Source organism: Emydura macquarii, unplaced genomic scaffold (genome assembly GCF_026122565.2).
Source record: "Emydura macquarii macquarii isolate MOO-44397 ecotype Brisbane River unplaced genomic scaffold, CSIRO-AGI_Emac_v2 contig_2636, whole genome shotgun sequence".
In the NCBI taxonomy this organism is placed as follows: Eukaryota; Metazoa; Chordata; order Testudines; family Chelidae; genus Emydura; species Emydura macquarii.
In genome coordinates, this window is record NW_027132773.1 from 5,833,577 (window position 1) to 5,858,316 (window position 24,740).

A 24,740-nucleotide genomic window follows, 5' to 3' on the forward strand; every position below is an offset into this window, starting at 1 on the left:
CTGTGGGAGACCATGTCAAAAGCTTTGCTAAAGTTAAGGTATATCGCATCTACCGCTTTCCCCACATCCACACAGCCAGTCATGTCATCATAGAAGGCAATCAGATTAGTTCGGTATGATATGCCCTTGGTTAATCCATACTGACTGTTCCTGATCACCTTCCTTTCTTCCAAGTGCCTCAAAATGGATTCCTTGAGGACCTGCTCCATGATTTTTCCGGGGACTGAGGTGAGGCTGACCGGTCTGTAATTCTCTGGTTCCTCCTCCTTCTCTTTTTTTTGAAGATGGGCACTATATTTGCCTTTTTCCAAACATCCAGGACCTCCCCCAATCGCCACGAGTTTTCCAAGATAATGGCCAATGGCTCTGCAATCACATCAGCCAACTCTCTCACCACTCTCGGATGCATTGCATCCGGTCCCATGGACTCAAGCAGTATTTTTAATAGTACTCCCAGTTGTACTGGAATAACTGAGGTTTTTGACCAAAAGAATCCACTTTTTTTTTTTTTTTTTTTTTTTTTTTTTTTTTTTTTTAAAGTGGATTCTTTTGGTCAAAGTGACAGTTGAGAAAGTATTTTAAACATGTTAACTTTTCACAATACCATATACAGGTTTGTGGTTTATATCCCCTTATCCCCAAACAAATGAGGAGTGAAAGTGGCTTAAATTCATTTCAGGGCTAAGAAATGGCCCTTTTTCTGAAGTACACATGAAAAATACTAAAGACAGTGATAAATAATGCACTATATGGAGTTGCATTCAGCTATTCAATTATAAACTACAGCAGTTTTACATGAATCTTACCAAGGTCATCTTTAATTTGTCAGTAACAGATGAATTATAGTTTTTAATCTTCTCTTTAACTTCTTCTTTACTGAGATACGTGTGGGGTTCTCTCTCTTTTTGAACATCCTAGAACAAAACAAACATTGTCAATCTTAGAAAATGCTTTAAAAAAACAAAACAAAACACTACAGTTCATTTACAGTCTAGGCTATGAGCAAACTTAGTGTAATCAATCATTACCTCAGACAGGCTCCATATACAATAGTTATTCATGTAGTAATACGAAGATCTAGCAAATGAGGTATGTCAAAAAAGCTGCTATGCTGATCATCAACAGTTAAACTGACACACCCAAAAACACTTGTCATTTTTTGCCAACTATTTTTGTTTAAATTTTTATTAGCAGTATATGCAAAGCAGCTCATCTCATTTCATGATTGGATTTCTTAATTTCAATGCTATGTAATATTTTCCAATCACAACATTTGTACAGCATTACATTTAAGGCATATGTAATTAAAAGAGAAGAGAACTACCTCTGCGCAAAGCAGAAAAATATATAAGAAATCCAGTACCTGATAAGTAAAAGCGAGAATTTCTAAGTATTGGAATATGGGCATTCAGCATTCCAAAGGTGACAGCATTTATCAACTTATAATAGTCCATCATCCTGCTTATGAGATACAATCACAAGTATGCATCCAGGCATGTGCTATTTCTTCAAACTCTAGATTTTTTTTTTTTTTTTTTTTTTTTAAAAAGACGCCCCTATCAGTTTTTCAACTGTTGTCTTTACAAGCTACATACTGATTTTACATGCCAGGGTAAAACCAATTCTAAGCACTGGATATTATCCAAAAAAGCATTTGTTCCCAATCCACATTACTGCAGCAAACCTGTGTTATAAATACACTCAGATTTCTATCACTTGCACAAACACCATATACAGTAAGTATGAAACTGATTCGGCTCTCAACTTTAATGATTTAAGACATATCTTAGGAGAGGGAGTACATTGGCTTGGAAATATCTGGCTACCTCTGCATACAGGAATACTCATGCACCACTTTAACAATGGTCAAGGGTCAGTATTTCAGACTACCCATCCAAATGGACCCTGGAGGAGTTTGGTCTAAGCAAAGGATTTTCCTGACCTCAAAAGCCACACCCATCACATAATCTCTTTGAGACTTCCCAGCACAGCTGGCAGGCATTTCAGTTTGCCAAAACTGAATCCTGTGACAACACTGTATCTCACATAGAGCTATACATTTCTGCTTGCCAGAAAGACTATACAAAGCTCACTTTTAGATCCTTTGATTTTTTACTATATGGTATTTTGCTATATGAATAGAGAGACATGCCTCTGCCACCCTCCCTACAGCTAAAAAAAGAGATGTGGTCTGAGCAAAGGATTGAAAATGAGAAACTCCTAAACTCTAATACTGGCTCAAATACCAACGTCCTTTGAAGTCTTGGATAAAACACTTTTTGCCTCAGTTTCCCCATCTCTAAAATAAGGATATCACCTACCTTACATAAGAACATTACAGCTTTTATTATGAGAATTCTATCAGTTCCTTAATTACAGCATTTTTATCATGAAGCTACAATACTGTGGCACAGTGATCAACTCCATTACAAGCAGGGCCAAACCACCTGGAAGTTTTCAAAATCAAGGCTCCTCCCTCTAATTAGAGAAATTAAGTATATTTATCATCCTTTTACTTTTCCCCTCCTGTAACTTGTTCCCAGAGAGCTGTAACTACAATAATACTTAGCACTTTAATATAATGCTTTTTAATTCCCTCCCCCTCCACCACTAGGGGCTTTTATCATTTTGTGAAGGGTTTAGCCAGGATAGGCAGAGATTGCTGTTTGCCAGAGGTTGGGAATGGCTGATGGGATGGCTCACTTGATGATTACCTGTAATATTCATTCCCTTTGAAGCACCTGGCATTGGTCACTGTTGGAAGACAGGATAGTGGGCTAGACAGACTATTGGTCTGACCCAGTATGCGCTGTTCTTATGTTATGTTCCCTTTGTACTCAAATAAAAAAATTACTTTATTCTTTTCTTTAAAATGAGACTAAAATTGCTATAGCAAATTTGATGTTTAAAAAATAAATATAAAAGACTAGAGATATTACATTTGTAGCAAATGATAAGAATCTGAAAACACCAGCATCCTAAATATGGGTTTGTTTTAAATTTAAAAAAAAAAAAATTATTTTTGAGGCAACTACTCCATCCTCAATTTTCATTGCATTGGAAAAGGTAGATTATGAGTAGGGATCAGTGTATTCTGTAATTTTTGGCCACAGGATTTACTGGAGCATGCTCCTGCCACAGAATTGTGCTCAATAATCTAAACTTAATATTAAAAGTTTCTAGCCCTTATGGTCTTGAAAAAGTTCTTCCAAATTGGCACTGATTCAGACCTATCTTCCAGAGAGGCAGGCAGCCTGAAACATCAACTTTGAGAGGTGAGAACTGCCCCATTCATCAAGTGTTAATTCTGAACTCTATTAATGCCATTTGAAAATCAAAATTTATAATTATTTCACTGCTGATGGTTTAGCAGATATTTCTAGTTAATGCGTTTGTCCATTTTTGTTGGATACAGTGGTGGATATTAGGGGAAGGAGGAGCTGACCACTCTCAAGGATTGCAGCAGTAGGGAAGCTTGTATCACCATTCACAACTACAGCCCAGAGGAGAAAACAAGAGAAGGTAAAGAAGAGATTCATCCACCCTTTCCCAGTGCCAAAAGCCTCAACCCATTTATTTGGTTCCAAAACCAACTTCCTGTTTCCTTGACAGAGCTACACAGGTATCATGGAGGGCATAATTTGGCCCACAGAACTGCTATTAGTGGAGACAATGACAAATGTAAAGAAATTATTGATTTTCAAAACAAATGGAGCCCCCGTGTACATCTGAATTGTTACTGTAGCCTCTAAACAGTTCACAGATTAACCAGCTAATCATATATTTTAAAAAAGGGACATGGGGAGAAAAAACAAACAGCAAAGCAATAAGGATCTGAACTTTGAGATCTCTATAGGCTTGATTCAACTCTCCTTAAATAGGGAGTCTTTCCACTGAATTTATTTCAATCCATGCTCTGCACCCTAGGTTAATTTCAGGTCAGTTTACATCAAGGAAGGTGATGAGACTCCGGGAAATATTTCATTTTCAGCCAAAAAGAAGTTATGTCTCTACTTCAAGTCCATTATCCCTGAAAACCCAAATCTGGGAACTAGGAACACAAAAAGCATTAGATTCAAATGATAAATTGCATAACTAGAGCTCAAACACTGTAACTATTTGTGCACAGAGGGATGCACTTCAAGCCAACAAAAAAATTCCTTCACAAGCAACCTTAACACCACACATTGTTGTATAACCTTTGCTTATTAGACAATTACACAGTCTGAAGAGAGGAAGAAAAATCCTGCACAACTGCAACTGAGAGCGGCAACAAATGAAGAAACACCACATAAAAGTTATAACAAATGCTACTGAAATCAAGTCTACTTGATCAAAGAGTCAGTCATTCTGATTAGGGATCTCCAGCTAAGTGTTAACTCATTTGTGAACTCCTGGATATCTGTGGCACCCATGGACTTTGATCTTTAGTTATATTTAATTCAACATCCAAAACTTGCTGGCAAGATGCCATGTCATTTCTTCCCAGTACCCATAGAGCCAAATCACCCTCAATATGCAGTTATTCTTTATCTTGATCTCTCATCCAAAGCTTGGCTCGACAAAGCAATAGTGGCAGACAATCTTCATTTGACAACTGTGCCGAAGCTAAGATCAAGGAAGGGGAGGATTTGGTGAGAGCTGTTAACTGTTTTCTTCAACTTTCCACAATCCTCTCCCTCCTCTTATTCTTTACCTCAGTGGTTCTCAACCTTGTTGGGCTCAGGACCCATCTGTAAACCCGGATGGCCTGTCACAACCCAGAGGCCTCTTGAGATGCCCCTCAGACCCGATGCTGCCCTTATCCCCTGCATGGCACCGTAAGTGGGGAGCGATTGGGAGCTAAGATTCCAGACACTCCAGCAAGATGTGAACAGCTGGGGAACTATCTTCCCAACCAGCAACTGGGGTAGAGGGTAGCAATCTGAGACACCTACCCCCGCCCCCAACACAGCCCAACCCACCCCACAGCCCAGGGGGAGTAAAGGGTGGGGATCTGTGGACCAGCAGGTTAAGTGGGGAGATCAGAGGGACTGGGGGGTGTAGTGAAGAAGGAGCTGGGGGGCAGAGGGACATGGGGGAATCAGAAGTGTAGGACTGGAAGAAACCTCGAGAGGTTTTCTAATCCAGTCCCCTGCACTCAAGGCAGGACTATTGTCTTGACCATTCCTGATAAGTGTTTGTCTAACCTGATCTTAAAAACCTCCAGTGACAGAGATTCCACAATCTTCCCAGGCAATTTATTACAGTGCTTAACTTCCCCAACAGGAAGCTTTTCCTAATGTCTAACCTCAGCTACCCTTGCTGTAATTTAAGCCCATTGCTTCTTGTCCTGGAAGCGAAGAGAGGGGTTGAGGCAAGGAGTTGGGACAGCAGGGGCTGAAGATCAGGATAGGTAGTATAAGAGAGGGGGAGTTGCATGGCTGTGTGGGAGGGGTACACTGGGGGCCCCATGCACTGCTCAGTTGCTGGAGTAGAGAGTCAGTACTTACTAGAGAACATGACACCCCTGTCTCCTGGCTCCTGTCCCACAGAGCTGGCTGGGCTTAGCTCTCTGCTCTGGGCACTGCAGCCTTTGGGGTCGCACCACTGGTCACTGAAATTTGGGCCAGATGCACACCCCCCACATCATAGTAGGCCAAACCTGGAGCAGTGCTGAGATCCCATGCAGCAGGTCACAATGCCCAGAGCAATGAGCTGAGCGGAGCCAAGCTAGCCCCGCAACTCTTTGATGTAATTTCAAGTCATGACCCACCAGTTGAGTCTCCTGTTTTGCCTTCCATAAAGGGACCTCACAGAAAGGGTCCTCTTCAAATTATACTTAGCTTCAGTTGGCCAAATTCCACTTTCAGTTACATCAGTACAACTCCACCGACTTATAGGGAAATAAATGTCCACTACAGTTTGGAAACCCTGTATGCACACAACATAGCAGGTAGAGTAAATTAACAATGGCAGCAATTAAGTACCATGTTGTTCATATGGATTATGGGAGTTGATCAAGAGGCCAGTACATTTTTCTCTGCAATAGCTCTGAGGGTGATACTATCTAAAAACATTTCTTCTGAGACTGGGAGTGCTGTGAAAGCAACTCATTCATCCTCTGTTGCTTTAGCTACACTGGAGGGGAAACCTATTGCAGATTACGTGCTGCAGCTAAGCAGCTCTCACTCCATTTTTTCCTGCAACAGTTCCAGCTTGCTAATGAGAGGACAAACTGGTTTACGTACACCGGTTCAGTTAATCCCCAAACGGGTAACAGCACTACCCCCACTGCTGTGCTTGTGACCTGAGCACCTGTTCTGCAATTCCTAACACAGCTCCTTGGAGCAGATGCATTACAAGTGCACAAATGGTAGCAGACCCATACCATGCAATATATTTAATGTATTATGGAGGTACAATTGATATATACAATCTGTGCATTTAACACAATATACGTCACTGAAACAGATTATATAAAATAGATCATTCATATTGTCACCTGCTAATACAGATTTTGCAGATAGTTGCTTCAGTAGTGATTGCTTCCAATGGTCTGTCCCATTCACACTATGTGTCATGAGTACAGCAGTGAAGCACAAGCACATGCAGCCATCCTGGCAGAGGCTATAAACTCTTCTTCACCCACTGCTAGACAAGGCCATTATGCTGAGCAGGTTACTTTTACACTATTTTTGTAGCATTGTATTTTGGTCAAAATACAGGAATTATATGAGGTGTGGCATCCTACTGTCACCAACTGCAAGCCAGACCACTGGAATGATGTTCTCATTAACAGCTGCAGGCCATGTCATCATCTGCTCCTCCCAGTTCAACAGAGAAAAATGTTTTTCTGCTCAGTGTTCTCAGCCTGTTTGCATTTCTGTGCCCCACATTTGTTGTTTTCTCCTCGAGGGCAATTATGAATGGTGATAAAACCAATATTCAATGCAATTCTAGGGAGCCTATGTATGATTTCATCAGCTCCACAACACCAGCATCTCAGTCCAGGGCCAACCTGTTTATTTGCTATGAAACTCAAGAAGTATTTTCAGTAGCCTATGAAATAAGCACACATCATTGGGTGTCCAGAATTTCCATTAAATCTGGTAACAACCCTTCAAGTTAAGTATAAGAGCTCCCTTGATTCTCAGATGCAAGTCTCTAAGCAATGGTAGCAGGTGGGAGGATGGGAGGGAGGCATGTGCATTTGTCTTCATCAGGGAGAACAGATGGGCTGTGATTAAGATACTGGAGAACTAGGTTCAGTTCCCAGTCCCCCACCGACTTCCTGCATGACCTTTCAAAACTCACCACTTTTCTATGCTTCAGTGCCCTATCTACAAAATGGGGGAAATAACGCTTCCTTTCTCCCACTCTCGGTCTTGCCTATTTCAATTGAACAGTCTTTAGGGCAGGGACTGACATGTACTACATGCATGTACAGTCCAAAGCATAATAGGACCCCAATCTCAGTTGGGGCCTCTAGATACTAATGTGATACAGGTGCTCATGAACAGTGTCAACATTGCTCAAGTAATTGTTCAAGTGGGCTGCAGAACAAATTGTGGTCCCCAAAAACTCCCACACCACATCTGTGTCACATGAAGTCCAAGTCCAAGGTTGTTCCCAAGCCCTGGTCTTAGGAAGCATTTTGTTGCTATACCCAAACAGTTAGACACTTTCATACTAAATTTAAAAAACCCCCAACAATTCAGGACTTGATCTAATGAGTCCTAGATCAATGTTTCTCAACCTTTTAAGTAGCAAGTACCCCCTAATTTCTGAAAATTTTAATGAGTACCCCAACACTCAATTTTCCACTCTGATAAATAAATACAATCTTTTTCCCCTTTACCATTGGGACTATATTTCTCGTAAAGCAGGAGAGCTCTGAGTTCTGCAATGCTGTGTGGCTGTGGCAGATCACAAAACCCCTGCTGTTTCTCCCCTCCTTCCTCTTCCCCTTCCTCCATATAGGAGCAAAGGTCAATGCCAGCCAATCACTATGACCTGATGGCAAGATCACGTGGTGTTCTCACACAGGCGGGAACTTGTGAGGTATGAGCAGGCACTAGCGGCCCTTCAGAGTGGATAGCAGCGCTCCCCATGGCCGTCCCTAGGGGAGGTGCGGGCCTGGGGCAAATCACACTGTGTGGCCCCTCTTAAGATTTTTATACTAGCAAAATCTGGGACTGTCGTAGTTGTCAATTTCACTGCTCTAGCTGAGGAGGCTTCAGTGCAGGCTGGAACCCTGGGATGTGGGCAGGCGGCAGGCAGCTGCGGCCCATCTTCAAGTCAGGATGCTGGAGGCTGTCTCGGCCAGGGGACGAGTGGCAGCCACCCAGCTGCAAGCCCAGCTCACAGGGTGCAGGAGGCTGCCACCAAGCTCCCACTGGAACCTGGGACTGGGCTTCCCAAAAAGCCAGTGGCTGCTAACCGAGCCAGCCGCTGCCACCCAGCGTCACAAAACTGGGGCAGCTGCCGCCCGGCTTCCCAGGACTGGGGTGGCTGACATCTACCTCCCAGCTAGGAGGTGGGACTGGGCGGGAAGCCCAGAAGCCAGCAGCTGTTGCCTACCTCCCAGCTGGGACTTGGCGGGAAGTGGGCGACTTCCACCTGGCTTCCCCAGAAGTTGGTGGCTGCCGCCTTCCTCCTTTCACTGGGTTTTTTGCTGCATACCCCCTGCCTGTGTCTCGCGTACCCCTGGGGGTATACATATCACAGGTTGAGAAACTATGTTCTAGATCACATTGTAAACACAATTCTACTTTACTACTTGCATCCATAAGGGAAACCAACTTTTCCAGTGAAACAGTGACCTTAAGCGATACACTCCAGTATACGAAAAGCAAGCTCCCCTAAACAAAACATGTCACAAAGGCTTGACAGAGGAAGGGAGACATAATGGAGGAAAACTGTATGTTATCCAAAAATGGAATAAAAGTATTTTCTTAAGAAATTCAAAGAACCAAATAGCCCTGAGAGCTAAAGGCAATTTTTTAAACAATGCCAGCATTCTACCCCCTCCTGTCCTCAGACTCTCACTCACCCCAAACACAAAGCAACACTTGATCCTGTCATATCACTGAAGACACCATGATCTTGGATCACGCTATGAACTGGTGACCTTGAACACATGGTTCAAGATGCAGGGATTAAAGTTCGACCTAAAAGTATGAAGTCCACCCACTCTTCCACACCAGAGATCAAGACATGGATAGCTGTGAAGAATACTATGAAAAAAACAAACAAACAAACTTAATACCTCTTAACTGTCTCCATTAGAAAAGCTAGAATAGGGATGAACATGAAAAAGTCAGAGTTTGGTGGGGCTTTTTTTCCTGGGATTGGGGGAAGGGAGGAGGAGGAGGAACAAGGGGAAAAACATATCTTGATTTCTTATGCATTGAGCTCAATAAAGTGAATTGCCAGCTTAAATAAAATGAATGCATGTCCTCCCACCACCAGAGAGATTTATAAAATTTAAAAATCACTGACTTGAATTACTTTTGAAGTAAACATGTTGTTTCCTCCATACACTGATTTCCTGGGGAACAAAGGAACTCACCTCCATCTTCTCCCTACCCAAGAAATGCCACCCTGTCCTCAGAAAATGCCCTCAGACTTCATTTGGCAACCCATCTGTGGATCACCAAATGGAGAGACTAGCTATATCTATCTGTTAATTGACAGATACTGCCTGCAAAGCAAACAGAGGCACAGAGTAGACAGAAGAGACCAGAACTGTTAATGAGGAGCTGTGAGGAAAGCAGCTCCAAGCTCTGCTCCTGATCTGTCTATGATCCACAGAGGGTGCTCTCTGGAGTTGGGAAGGAGACATTTCTCGGGAAGGAGAAAGATGAGGGGGTGGAGGTAACTGACTCTACCAATTTAGTTTTCATTCTGCAGTCAGTGTTGCTTGTGGTCTAGGAATAGGAAGCGGTTTGTGTAAACTCCTCATTTTGCTGGGCAGAGTCGCCTCTCTTCTGCTGAATAATAGTTTTAGAAGACAGAATGATTTCAAAAGCATTCTATACCACAGCCTGGTAACACTGCTGGACGCTTCAGGCGTCTGTGCTGTGGGACTACTATGAAAAGGTCATGAAAAAAGGTGAGAGACTCACATCATTACACACTCAAATACAGGAATTTGTGGGATTATATTGCTAATCACAGGTAATTTTTTTGGCAGAAATACTTTTTAAAATGTACAGACAGACATTCTAGAGAGCACTTGTTAGTTTACATTGTTTAAATAGAAAAAAAACCCCACCAGTTTGTGTGTTTACCAGGCTACTGTCAAAGCCCTGTCATAGGGAAAACAGACCTGCTAGCAGATCTCCAGAACATAAGTTACTAAAATATTTACATTAGTTGAATATTTTTAAGCAGCACAGAAACAAACCAAAAATACTTAGTTTATTCCTTTAAATATCCCTCTCCACAAGCCAAAGGGAATATAAGTACAGTATTCATTTCACTGTAGGAGTGTATTTGTTAAAAAGATTAATTGTATTTGCTAGTGACATTAAACCAGCAGCTCAAGTTTCATTTAAGTTTATCATGACCTCACTCTGAAAACCCCTTAGTACAAATTCTGTCATACCCTATATGGCTGTACTTCAAAACTGGGTTGCATGCCAATAGTTAAACAGCAGTCATTTGTTTAGAGTCCAAAACTAAACTGTATGAAGAATAGCATTTGAAGCTCTGACCCTAGATTTTATATCAAAAGGCATAGCAGGTTGCAGGCCATTCTGACATATTGTTTAAAGTAATACATTGTAGGGCTTTTGAATAAACATTTCACAACTGTTTAGATCTTGCACAGATTTCAATCAAACTAGATGTAGGAACCAGCAAGAACAGAAAATAATCAGCCACTATCAACTACCCATCATAGGAAAAGTGTAAGTTAGACACTTGTCTATATAAACACAAGTGGCTTGATGTAGTGAAATGGATTTGCTCCCTCTCTTTGAGTCTGGATTTTAACTGATAAGGTTATATTGTAATACAGTACTTAACAGCTAATCAGGGGATCTTGGAAAGAAGGTTAAACACTGCCAAAACTGAACTATTCAGTTACTAACAAAACGAATAATGTCAGGGGCTCTGTTTCTACTCAACAGATTCAGAGGGAAAACTAAAAATCCAGCCCAACTCTCAGAGACTAGAACTTCCGAGGGGGAAAGGAGACACCTGCTGAGCTGGAGTTTTACAATTTGCACCAACATAGAACTAGGATGAGACCAAACTACATTTCATTTGTAATCAAACCCAGAATTTGAACCTGGTTGGAACAGTTGAAAGATTAAGTAATTAATTCTTTATTTCACCTAGATACAGACTATGTTTACATGGAGAAAAGTTAAAAAAGAATTCCCTACACCCTGGTTCTAACATTAGTTGTGGTATTAGAACTGGGGAGAAGAGTGTACACAAGGGCTCCACCAGACAAAACTTTTTTTTTTTTTTTTTAAAAAGCTACTGTTTTGATGAGACTTGCTTTAAAGCGAATTTAAAATCACACATAGTAAAAATGTTTCTCGTCTCTGGAGCCTTGTTTAACAATACAACTCCCATGAAATGGTGTTAGACTCAGTAGGTAATCTTCCCAGTTTAGGCAAGCCATAGCTTTAATATAAAAATAAAGTATATAACAGTAGCATTTAAAAGACACACTGTCCTCTGAAGAAATTACAGTTCACTAGGTAAATTCCTCATGGGTGAAGTGTTAGCTCTCTAAGTGCTTTGGAGAAGTTATGGGACTCTTGGTCAATATGTGTGCAACTCGTGAGGCCACAATTGTGTGCTGAAAACTTTTCTGAAGTCATAAATAAAAGAAAAAAATTCCCCATTCCTTCTGAACCCCCTGTGATGCTGTCTAGATTGGGGTGACCATTTATAATATTATTTAATACCAATATGACAAAATTGCCATGAGTCTTACAAGATATGTCATGTCAGGTTCCATTGGAAAGGTTATAATTTGCTAAATATTGTTTGTGTATATGCATCATCTTTGTAATGTAAATTATGGATGTGTGATATATCTGTATCCAAACACTTGTGCTGTGCCACTGAGTTATGCCTCCCAGGCAGATTAGTGTCAGCATTCATGACTCATCAAGCGTCATCACTGTTTTATAGAATGAGCTCAGGGAGTGAAGCCAGGGCTACACCTTATGAGTCGCCAGGACATGTAAGAACATGCCTATGGACGGGGGACTCTGAGGCTTTTCCATGCCATGTGCTGTATGGCTGTGTTTGGGACAAAGGAAGTACAAGTCTCCTGGCAGAAACTATAAAATGCAGCTGCACCATCTCCATCTTGTCTTCATTCCTGCTTCCTACCCCTAGATCAACTATTCTCCCAAAGCTGGGAGACTGACACACCTCCAGGTACTGTATGTACACCAGACAAACTGTACAAGCCTGCAAACTCCACAATTCTGCTGAGAATTTGATATATATGGATTTTGAAGTCATTTGTATGTATCTGATTGCTAGGACCATTTAACATCTCTCTACTTATTTAGTTCTTTCCTTTTATAATCTTTAATTTTAGTTACTAGAGGATTGGCTGGCAGCGTAGTATTTTGGGTAAGATCCAAACTCTATATTAATCTGGTAATGTGACTCACCATTTGGGGATCAGGAGAACATTGTGGGAAAAGAAACAGAGTTTTAAATTACTTCTCTCTTTACTGGACATAATTGCTGATTGGGAGCCAGAGACTGAAATGCAATAAAGGGGGCTGTATATTTTTTGTCGTAGCTTCTTGACCAGTGTGGGAAATCAGGAACATTGTTTATGACTGGTTGGGGAATCTAACTTCAGTGTTACCCACCAGTTCTGGGAGAATCTGCTCTCCTTTTGCAGCCTGCCCTGATCTTGGCATTTTCAGGTGGGCTATCCTAGGAACGGATGGGTCACACATCCCCATTCCCCACTAAACATTTGGAACAAAAGCAGCCATCTATTTTTAAAAATCAGCTTTTTTTTTTTTTTTTTTTTTTTTTATAAAAAGGACAAGCAATTTACCTTGTAAAATAATCACTCCTAAAGCATTAAACAATTTATTTTTACATGATCTCCTTTAAAAGTATACCTGTCTCTACCCTGCAAAAACATGGAACTTTTCCTTCATATTTTTAATCTGACCCCAGTAGACAGGCATGTCGAGCTTTAGTCTGGCATAAGTTTACAGCCAATTTACATACCCTCTCAGATGCCTTTTTAAGGCAGCAAAATTAAGTTCTAATCTGAACTTCAAGCTGCCTTCCATTCCAAAGTTTTTTCTCTTTTGCAGCTAGTTTTCATTAGTATAACTGGCTTTTGCCCTGTACAATAAATGATCTACTGAACTGCTACAGAAACACTTAAAAACTTTGGACCCAGCAAAGGCCTCTCTGAAAGAAGCATCCAAGTCAGAAGCTTGATGCAGCAGTAACAAGAGAGAACCTTTTGCAGTTTAGACTGTGTCTAGGATTTCCTTTTTTTCTTACGTTAGGCAATTCAAAGCACTTTATACCACCCTTAGCAGTGTGCTGACTGTGTAAGAAAGTAATATAAATTCTTCACTCACTCTCTCATATATAGCCTTAGACATCAGAATCTGTTTTATTAAGATGATTGATATCTGGACCAATTATCAATATCAGAAAATTGACAAGAAGTCCATAGGATCATTACACAGGCGGCAGGTATAATAGGCTTGGGAAGGTTAAGCCTCCCCAAACAGCCGCTGGCAGAAGCTCCTGGGTCCATCTCTCCGTCCTGCCCACACTCTGCCCCAGGTCCCACTCAGGTGCTGGCTGGGAGGGAACCTTGGGGGAGGAAGTGAAGAGGCGCAAGGGGCCAGCAGGATAGCTGTGGGGGGAGGGGTCCCGAGACCCTCCCGCCAAAAGGTGCTTGCGTGTGGTCTTTGAGGGAGCTGGGTGCTGAGAGACCACAGGGCACTGGCTAGCTATGCAAGACCAGAGGAGAGTCCTGAGCACTGGAGCCAGGGCCTGCGCGAAGTGCCTGCTCCCTGCCTGGTGGTTCAGGGCTCAGGCCACTCCCTGGGCAGCTGCAGCAAGAGAGAGCTGGGGGCATGGCAGAAAATCAACGCCAGTAAGTGCTTGCTATTGGTGCAAGAGGCAGGGTGCTCCTGAAGCACCCTGTGCAAGGGGCAGACTGCAGAGGTTCTCCTGGGACAGCGGGGAAGGCAAAGATCTGGAGGGTCCCCAGCCTGCGCCTCCCCTCCCAGCTGCACCATTTGCAAGCAGTTACCCACGCTGATTCTCTGCCATGCTCTCTTGCCACGCCCTGTGCCAGGTTTCCTTGGTGCACCGGAGCCACCAGGCAGAGAGTGGACACTTCACTGCTCCCAGAGCTGCTCGACCCAGTGGCCCACGGTTAGTGTGCGGGACGCTCCTCTGGTCCTGCACAGCCAGCCACTGCCCTGCAGCCCCTCAGCGCCAGCCCCCGCAAAGGCCGGGCACAAGCTTAGCCAGGGTCCAGGCACCTTTGGTGAGAGGGTCTTGGGACCCCTCTGCTCACGCCTTTGGGGGAAGGGGGCAGAGTAGGGGGCGGAGCTATGGTCTGAGCACTGGTGCCCCACCCACCCTCCCCAAAGGCGGGAGTCACATGACACCTATGTGTCATTACCTTCATCTAGATAGCCCGAGATGAGCAGATGAAAATTCAATTTAACATTTCATTTAAACTTAAAGGATGGCACCTAAACATTGCACACCCCTGCCCCAAGTACCGCATTACTGTAACTCATACGGGGTAATAACGTTACTCTACAGCTTCTGCTGCCCGGGGAGCTCAAAGACTTTAAAAACGTTTGCAAATTAAACACCTACCCCCAACGTGTTATTGTGTAATCCCCATTTTGCTGATGATCTCAGCAAGAGATTAGATGGCTTTGCCCATGCTCACACAGGACATCTATAATAAAGCTGGTAACAGAATCTAGCTCTCCGGACTCCTAGTTCCAGTCTTAACCTTCCTTCCTCACTAATAGGTTAATGACTGTGAAGCTCAAGTTCACATTGTTAACTGCAAACCTTCTGATTTAGGGGAGAATGTACTACCAAATGAACCATAATGACAGCAGTGATAGAGATATTAGTTATATAATGAAATCTGTCTTTTGGAGGGCTTTTAAATCCCCTATTTTTGCAGTACACTTATTTTGTTTATTCACACCTCACTTTAAAACGTTACCCAGAACTTCAATCTCATGCAGAGTGGGAATGGCAGAAGAATAGAATAAACTTATGTAGAATTTAGAGTCCTCCAGAAACAAGCCTCATGAAAAATTGCTAGGTCTATGAAAAACATTTGTAGCCTGTCCCACCGATGTTCTGCAGCAAGATAGTCACCAAATAACAGTGACCTACCACCTAAATTGGATATGCCCTGGGTTTCTAGGCTACACAGTCATTCATTTGACACATGAACTAGCTACTCATTTCAACCTGTTCCCCCGCTCCCAAAATACCATTTTTTAAATTGAAACAAAATTACATGAACTTTCAATTGTATTATAAGATAGCAACCGATTTATCTAAAAAAATCGGAAGGAGACAGGAAGGGGACTAAAAATGTCCGGAAAAGGACATTTTAATTCAAACAGAACTAACAAAGTACATTGATTTTTAGATACAGGAAAAAAGGTTAGTAAACTAGTATTAGTCTAGTAAATTTCTAATCAGGTTTGCAATGTTAGCTGATTTCCAAAACAAGTATGAGCAGAAACAAAAATCAATGCAAAGCAAAAGCATAATACACTTTACATTCCAGTTTGCAACTGAAGAATAGCACCTCCTATAGGCAGATGCAGTTCTGTATGCTAATACATACTCATGAAGATCAATAGTAATTATACAAGCAATAAATCCTTTTGCAATTAAAAAGAGTGCAAACAGTACATTTCCGATGTAATGCCATCAGTAAGGCTACGATTTTCTCATGAGTATTTTTATTAAAAGTCACAGACAGGATGTGGGCAATAAACAAATCACGGAAATGTAAATAGGGCCAGCATTAGGGGGTGGCAAGCAGGGCAATTGCCTGGGGCTCCACGCCACAGGGGGGCCTGCAATGCTAAGTTACAGGCAGTGGGGCTTGGGCTTTAGCCCCAGGCCAGCATTAGACTCACTGGGGCTCAGGGCAGAAACTAAGAAGCGGCCCACCACCCCACCTCCAACTGCATTGGGCTGAAGCTAAAGCCCTCACCCTGTCACCCATAACTTAGCTTGGTGAGGCCCCCTATGACTTGGTGCCCCTGGCAATTGCCCCATTTGCTACCCCTCTAATGTCAATCCTGACAACAGTGGTGCACAAAATGGCATTTTCACAGACAGCTCTTAAAAATTACAGAATCCGTGACCTCCGTGACAGAATTGTAGCCTTAGCTGTCAGTAAAAGTATTTGTTGTTGTTAATGTGGAGTGAGGCCGGTGCCATTTATGTCAGTACAAGCAGGACACTTTGTAGAAAACAGGAAGGAGACGGAGGTCGTGTCGGTGACTTGGTATATTTTTAAGGAAGTTGAGATCAGGAGATCTTAAAATATGGTAATGGTAAGCAAGAGACATTTCATTGGAAAAAATGGTTAATCCAATTTATTTTCTCCTTAACGAAAGAGGGCCAAGAGACTGTTGCTAAAACTGCAGAGGGTGAAAAGAGTAGTTTGCTCATGACCTGATTCAATGGCCAGAGTCCAAAAGCAATTTATTCTGCTCTGCTGGAGAAAGGCCGCCAGGAAACAAAAAATTAGTTGCTTTGTTCTTAAGTGGGCACATGGAAGAATGTGTTGATTTTATAACTGAAAGTTCAAAGAAGTTATTCTCGCTTCATTCCAAACAGCTATTTCCCATTTGTATGCACAGGAAACTAAAGTCACAAGGAAGTGCTGCTGCTACTCCACCTTTCCTTAGATCCAATTTATGTTTAAGGTAATTCAATTATGAAGCTCATCAAGACATGAGAACCCTTAATGGCTCTCACAGTTCGGGCATGAAAAGAAGGGAGTCTATGGATATGTACATACTGATGGCGGCAAATTCGCCACCATCAGATTGATCTATCTGGATCAATTGAGCGGAAGTGAAGACCCACTCAATCGATCCAGAAGTCAATTCAATTAAACCACCTCCCCAAAAAGCGTAGCGCTGCATCGACAGGTACGCATTTCCTGTCTGCGCAGTGCAGTGGAGATAGCATGCTAGAGGGAAGTTACGACGTGCTAAAGGGAAGTTACACAAGCTATGCAGAGTAGCTTGCGTAATTCCCGTCAACTGCCGCCGAATTTCACCGGCAGTGTAGACCAGGCCTATGCAAAATGCAAACTCTCTCACATTTTGGAAACGACTAGAAGTAATGACCAATATACAGAGGTAAGGCAGTCCAATCTAGAATCTGATTCTAGCCTAGCCTTATGATAGGCAATCAAGGAAGTTATAATACATATGACAACATATACTATTAAGGACTGTGTAGGCTTAGTGGCTGCAACTAGCACAGGAATGACCCAACAGCAATAGCATCTTTAAAAAGCTGAAAACTGCATAATAACAGAAAAGCAGAAACATAGTTAATTTTTAAAAGCCTCACAAATATTGTCTGACACTTCACTTCCTGCTCTTTTGTCAGATATCCTAAAATCTATCCCAGTGTGAAAAAATTTCACTGAAGAAGAATTTTGGTATTTAATCAGCATACTTAGGAGTGGATGGATTGACTGAGGTGAAATTCAGACATAGTCCCCAATTGGTGAGGGATGCAGTTCTCCGGACCAGGAAAGAGATCTACTATAGTATACTATTTTATACTGTACATATTTATCTGACTAACTCTATTAACCACGAGAAACTATCTACAAACTATATACAAAGCAAGGAATAACTCTCTTAGCAGGCTAAGAGCGAAAAGAAACAGAGGTTCCGATTCAGGCCACGCGGCAGTAAGAGGGAACTGGAGACCCACATTATCTATTATGTCCTCGGCCGGGAGCATGAGGAGACACACTACACACGTGCGGGTTAACGAACACTGCTTGGAAACACTTCCAGACTCAGGTGCATGGCGCACATGCGCACCCACGTATGAAATACAGATAGGGACCATCACTCCAAGAACTGTGGGATACCAGTAGTACGGCCACCCACAATGCAGGCCTTCCATACGTAAAGTTCTTCTGCACTTTATACAAGACAACTACCTGGCTACTAGCTGATTTTCTTCTGAAAACCTTCAGGAGGATAACTTGGTTAGAATAATAAATTTAGTTAGCGTCCACCTCCAGCCAGCTCCTCTAAACTGCTTCCGTGCAGGAGCGCTGCTTCTTCAATTGGTAAATGTGACCCACCATACATTATCACGTTGATGGAAAAACATTGCTGCTAGTCAACGATGACCTTCTCAACCTGCCAAGGCCCATAATAGGATACACAATGTGGGATGATGCAGGAGGCTCCCAGTTGCGTGTCATGAAGGGCCGGCCCAGCACCCCCGGCAGGCTGGTGCCCGGGAGCCTGGCCCCCTCAGTACATGACTGCCCAGCTCCCGCCCAGTCCAACACACAGCCTCCCACCTAGTCCCTGCTCCCAGCTGGGAGGTGGGCTGCAGCCTCCTGCCAACTCTGGAGCGGGGCCCTCCAAAGCACAGGGCCTGGGGCAGTCACCCCAATCCTCTTGCGTACCCCCTACGATACTCTGAAGTTCCCCAGGGATACGCGTACCCCCAGTTGAAAACCTCTGTAAATCTAATTAAATGCATGTTATGATGTGAAGCCAGGAATGAGCCAGCCTGCAGCTGGCTGTGGTATCTAATTATCATTTTCAGAAGCACAATGCTAGTCTAAACAAGCTAATTATTAAGTCTTCTTAAAAAGAGATAATGCTGCAGGTTGTATATTTTTAAGATGCAACCTGTCAGTTTTTGCTTCAGTAAAATACTATATATCTCATGCTCAAGCTAATAAGTTTTACTAACAAGTCACTAATTATATTTTACATTACAGGATAATTAACAAGTCTAAAGGCAACCAAACAGTACTTTTCTAGCCAAGCATCAGCCTGACTGGAAAGCATCCCAGTTCTAGCAAGCTGCAGCAAGCTTCATAGTATCCAGTGAAAACATACTAGTGAAAAAGGGCCACATCTTGAGATTAGCGGCAACATAATGAGAAGATAAAAGTAAGTAATTTTTTCCTAAGTAGCTTCATGCTATTTGCCTACCTGTTCTATTAGAAATGAAGTGAGTCAGCTACTTTTCCCACCACAGATGCAATCCTGTGGAGAGTTTAAAGTGAATTCCCACTTCTCCATTGAATTAACCACTCTCAGCCACAACTGGATACTAAGACTGTCCGTTTCCTAATGAGGGAATTTGGGGATGATTACTAATCACTATTTGTTCTTCTTTCCCAGTGCTGTCCGCTCAAAACATCTATATCTGATTTCATTTGAGAAGTCTGCTTGAAATGGCTTCCCTAGTACTTCATCTTTGTATACAAATAGGTAGGTGCACCACTGTTCAAAGAAATCATATAACAGTTTAATTAGTTCAGGTTTTCTAGGATAAATGTCACCTAGTTTGCGAACTACTCTGCTGGTAAAAATGGAGAAAGAGCTGATTCAGCAACAGTGCAAAGTTTCACAAAGCGACTGTAACAGCAGTCATCTTGTGAGCATGGATATACTTGTTCCACAAAGGCATAGGCATTTTAGGCATGGGATTAGCCCATCTGCTGTGGTTATCAAATACACTTCTTATAGCCAGCAGTTACTCATACACTGGGCTCCTGTTCCTTCAAGAACTGGAAACATCCTTGAAAGCTACTGCTGAAGATTACTGGGATTATTTTGCAAGTCCACTGGCCCCTCTAAATTTAATGAGCCCTTTTAAAAATCACACACCTAATTTAGTTGCATTACCTCTAACCTATGAAGTCTCAAGAACTTGTTTTGTTTTTCAATTTAAGACAAATTGTGTTTAAGAGCTTATATTTGTCTGTTTAAGGGAATGTTACTGAACAAGATTATCAGAACCACAATAATTAGCAGGATAACTCACCTTCTCACATTGGTTTTCCTAGCACTAGTTAGGGTCACTGATGTTCATTATTTCTTAATGAAAATAGCCTAAGTAGATATATCTGTCTTTGCCTCTGGAATATAAAAGTGTCAGACAAATCCAGACTAATAACATTAAAAACTAATAACTGATAGTAGTGAGGGAAGCCAGAAGGTGACAGGTATCTTCATTTGGATTTAGAGTAACATAGAACACAGATCTAGCTACCTCTGAATCCAAACAAGCCTATGAAGTCTTAACACTGAGCCTCCTTCTTAGAAACAAGAACAATCTAATTGCTTACGAGACACCTGGGGTTCCTCCACTCAGGCCTTGATTTTTCTCTCTTTACAGCTGGATAAGGGGGACTCAGTGTTTGGATATCCACACTTTAATCAAGAATAAAAGCCCATTAGGATTTTATTATGAATATACTTGTGAGCTAAAAGAATGATGATTTTAATCTAGCAGTAATCAGCTACATGTTTTAGGAGGAGGGAGACAAGATGGTGTGCAGGATAGCATGAGTCACAGGAAGGCACAAGTTTCCACACCGCTTAAACTACTGGCAATAGTTTTACTAGAAATAAACATGTGGGAAGATGACTGTTGGTTATGTTTCTAGAGAAAAGTATAGCATCCCAAAGTTAACTTACAGGAATTTGTGAACAGTCTACTTAAGAATACCATAAACGTAGCTGTCACTTTTTTCTATTTCTCTTCCCTCATTCTTCATTGTTAAATACACGTGCATGAAAATCCAATCTTTGTCTCTTAAGAACTCATCCATGTTTGTTATTTATTGGCTTTGCTTTGTGACAGCACAATGGAGTCTTTGTTATGTTCTCAGCCAGGAACTGTTGTGCCTAAAAAGTTCAGGTATGCATTTGATATTAAGTATGACTTATTCAAGAACTGTTCTTCTACCATCTGTGAAAAAAGCATCTCCACCAAAAAATAAATAAAAAAAAAAAAATAGAATAGCTGTAATATCTAAAATTATTCAAAACTTTGACTTCCCAAACAGAACAAAAGTTTCCTTATTAACTGCATAAAATACTGTTATTGAGTTCACTTGAATTCTGTACAGAACAAGGCTCATAGTGAATAAAAGCCAGCCCTGTGCAGCAGAAAATAGAAATGTTAGCCAGGAGAGATCATGCTGTTTCAAGAATGGTAGATGGGAAAAGAAAAGCAGTGTCTCCCCATCTACTCTTTGGTGCTTTTGAGGTCACCATTATATCTCACCCATCTCCCATTAACCTTACGTTTCAGTGGATAAGGTATAGGAGAAAAGGATAATAAACCAAGCAGCCAGTTGCCTGACCTCTTAATTTCATCTCCAAAAATGGATGAAAGGGGTACACGCCATGCCATGAGCCTAATCCTGCAAACACTTAAGCAGGTGAGTATTATCTGCGGGGCTATTATTAAGGTTGCCTGACACTTCCCATTATAAAAGATCCTATTCTGAGTTGCTTATAACCTTGTCAAACTTTAACCATTTTGGCTGACACTTTCCATGCCATGTATCTGTCTGAGGCAGAGTTGTTTTGGGTTTTTTGGGGAAAATTTCAGCCATATGGTTTAGCTGTTTCCAAGAACCAGACTAGGGAAAAATACTTTGTTTTGCCCAAATTCAAAAATTCTGATGAAATTTTGTTTTAAAATCTCTAGCCCCCACATCCTTTGGAGCAAGGACTTGAAATTTGGAGCGGGTGGCCTTTGTGTCAGGGATGTACCTTTTGCCATTCCTTTTTTTTTTTTTTAAAAACTACCCAAATTTTGGCCATGATATAAGCCTTTGCAAAAATTGCAGTTTGCAAATGCTCAGCTCAGTAAAGATTTTTAGATTTTAGCAGCCAAATTCCCCAACATTCGGTTTGCACTGGGCACGCTCCATATTGAGGATGAGCAGGATTTTCCCTACAATTGAGGTTCTGGGCTGCTATGCCAGGTTCAGGTCTGGGCAGCGGAATTCACAGCAGACAGCCTGTCTCTCTTCTGCTCTCCATGACCCGCACTGCTAGGCTCATGCAGGGTGGCAGAGGAAGCCATCTTGGGACAAGAGCCAGAGAGGAAGGCAGGGGGAGAAAGCTGGGACAAGAGGCGTGCCAGGGCAGAGGGGTGAAAACTGAGATGGAGGAAGTGCGATAAGGTTTTGGATAGCCAAGGTGACTTGTACTGGGAGGGGAAAGAAGGGAGAATGCTTCCCAGGGTACCCAAGGTTGTGAGGTACCTCACCACCAGCTGCCCTTAGTGTGAGGAAGTCGTGTCTGTGCTTGCTGAGGAACAGCTCCCTGAAACCACAAGCCTGTGGCAACATAATTACTGCCTTCCAGGCCTTCCTCTCTCTGTGCAGGTTAGCAATAGGTACACACCAACCCTCTAAAGTGCTCACAGCCTGTTTCACTGAACATTCACAGATTAAGTAGGCCTGCTGTTCTGTACACATCAGCTTGTAAAGTTCAACTCAGGACCAGCACTTTGCATAACACATAGCACTTACCTACCTCTTCCCCCCGCCACACACACAGTAAAAACAAGAATAAGTTTATCAAAGAACAGAGATTCCAGAGCAAGAATACTGGAGAAAAATGGTTACATATAAAATAAAATCATAACATGCTTTCTAAAGACTAATCTTAACTAACAAATTATTCTCCTGGCTAAAAAAATCTTATCTCACCCAAAGTTCTTTCCAAAGTTTTCAACCCAGCCTGGCTGAGGCAGTCTCAGGGCTGACAGTTGCTCCAGCCCTACCACAGAAGTCATGAGGTCCCAGAAAGTCCCAGAATCCATGACCAAATCATATCCTTATCCAGGAGCATTCAAGAGCATTTCCACCCTAGTCATCAGTGACTCTGTCAAAAATGGCATTTCCTGTTTCAGTGTCACTTCCCTTCCTCCCCTTTTTGCTCACTGCATCCTTCCTAAATAGGTTGTAACCATTAATTCTAACATTCAAATTAAGCGAATCATACACTCAATCTGTGGTATTACTGAAACTGGGATGTTAATAAATGAGCCATTCCAATTCCTCTGGCTAGGCAGGCTCCTAGCATTAGTATATAGATAGTTGAAGAATTTCTCCTCTTCCTGTCCTTTTATTCCTTGATTACTTTTGTTCAACATCTTAATTTTTTTGCTAACAATGAGTTATTTACATGTAAACAGATAACCATTTACTGCCTGTAATAAAACCTGTGTTTCACCTTTCTTGGTGACCAGTCCCCAAGACACAGATCTTAAGAACGTAATTTTCACTTTATTGTCATAACTCCTTACAAAACGTCCATACATGCACTTCACAGTGACATTGATGGATGCCCAGTGACACACAGGTTTTTATTAGAGACCTCACATGACACTCTTTAGTGAATTAGAATGTAAATACCAGGCCTAGGACATGTCTGTCATCCCTATGCAACTTCTCTGTGGCCCTTAAAAGTTGGCACTAAGCAGTTGCTGGGTCACATTATCTGAATGGACAGAAGCAGGGCACAAAGAAATCATCATGTAAAAAGTCTCCCCTTTGCCTCCAGTGCAGACAGGGATCAGCATATATATAATATATATAAAAAAAGAGAGAGAGAGAGAGAGAGAGAGAGAGTTAACAGGTTAACAGTTGCTTGCAAGTGAAGATTCTCCTGCAAAATATGTAACATTCAGTGGAAAGAGACCACAGAAAGTCAAAGATGTCACAAACAAACAAAACTAATGCGGGGCTACATCGAACATTTTAGTATCTGAATGGATAACTACCAGGAGGCTTTATAGCAGTTTCTGTGTAAAAGAGATCGAGTCCTCAAAGAAAGTTTACATGTTTGAAGTGACAGTTCAGCACACTTCTTCACTTAAGGCATCTCCCCTTTCAACCCAAGAGGCAGCTGTGAAATTAATACAGTTGGTTTTAATTATGACAGGGCAATAGAAACCGGCAACCCTGTAAGCCCCTGCAACATGAGAATGAATGTATTTGACCAGAACAAAATGTGGAGGAGCTTGTTTGCAATCTTCAAAGAGGACAAAGGTTCAAGTTTCCTATAATCTGCCTTTCAAAACATGCAAATGTCAGTAACGATCCATAAGAGACTAAACAGCCTTTTTCAGCAGGAACACTGGTAAAAAAGCTAGGTAATGTTACATCCAGATTTAAACAAAATGGGGAAATTCTGCTGAGAAATTAAGCCGGGGCATAAAATGACCTTATCTCAACTGAAAAATCAAATAAGAGGGAATTTAAAAAAAAAAAGGCAGTCAAATTCCACACCTTCCTAGCTGTTATGATGGATTTAAAAAAAAAAAAAAGGCCACTTTCCTAGGAAAAAGAGAGAGAGGGGAGTGGATAGACAGATAGGTCACGGGGTGAAGGGTTCAAAACTGCATTCAGGCTTTAGGGAGGAAATAGAGATCTGTGTGGCTGCCTAACAGAGTAGGATGCCATCCTACACAAATGAAAAATTATTGCCTGGGAATCCAGGGTAGCTCCCTAAGGTAGTGTGAAAACTGCACAATTTACAAATTCTGATTGATATTATGAAGTTATGAAATTACTGTATCATGGACTCCACCAGGGCTGATGAGGCTGTAAGCATGATTGTCTGAGACGGAGTACAATGGAAAGGTTGGCAGAACTCAACCACCACCTAATCAGGTAGAAGCACCTTGGGTTA

The 24,740-nt window shown here is 42.0% G+C and overlaps 1 protein-coding gene across 1 annotated transcript in view; it reads right to left on the reverse strand.

Annotated features, from left to right (window-relative positions):
* RASSF3 (Ras association domain family member 3) overlaps positions 1-24,740 on the reverse strand; it is a 70,303-nt gene that overhangs the window by 11,442 nt on the left and 34,121 nt on the right. The window contains exon 2 of the mRNA XM_067564102.1: positions 807-914. Within this exon, the coding sequence (XP_067420203.1) occupies positions 807-914 (108 nt within the window). The remainder of the gene's footprint in view (positions 1-806; positions 915-24,740) is intronic.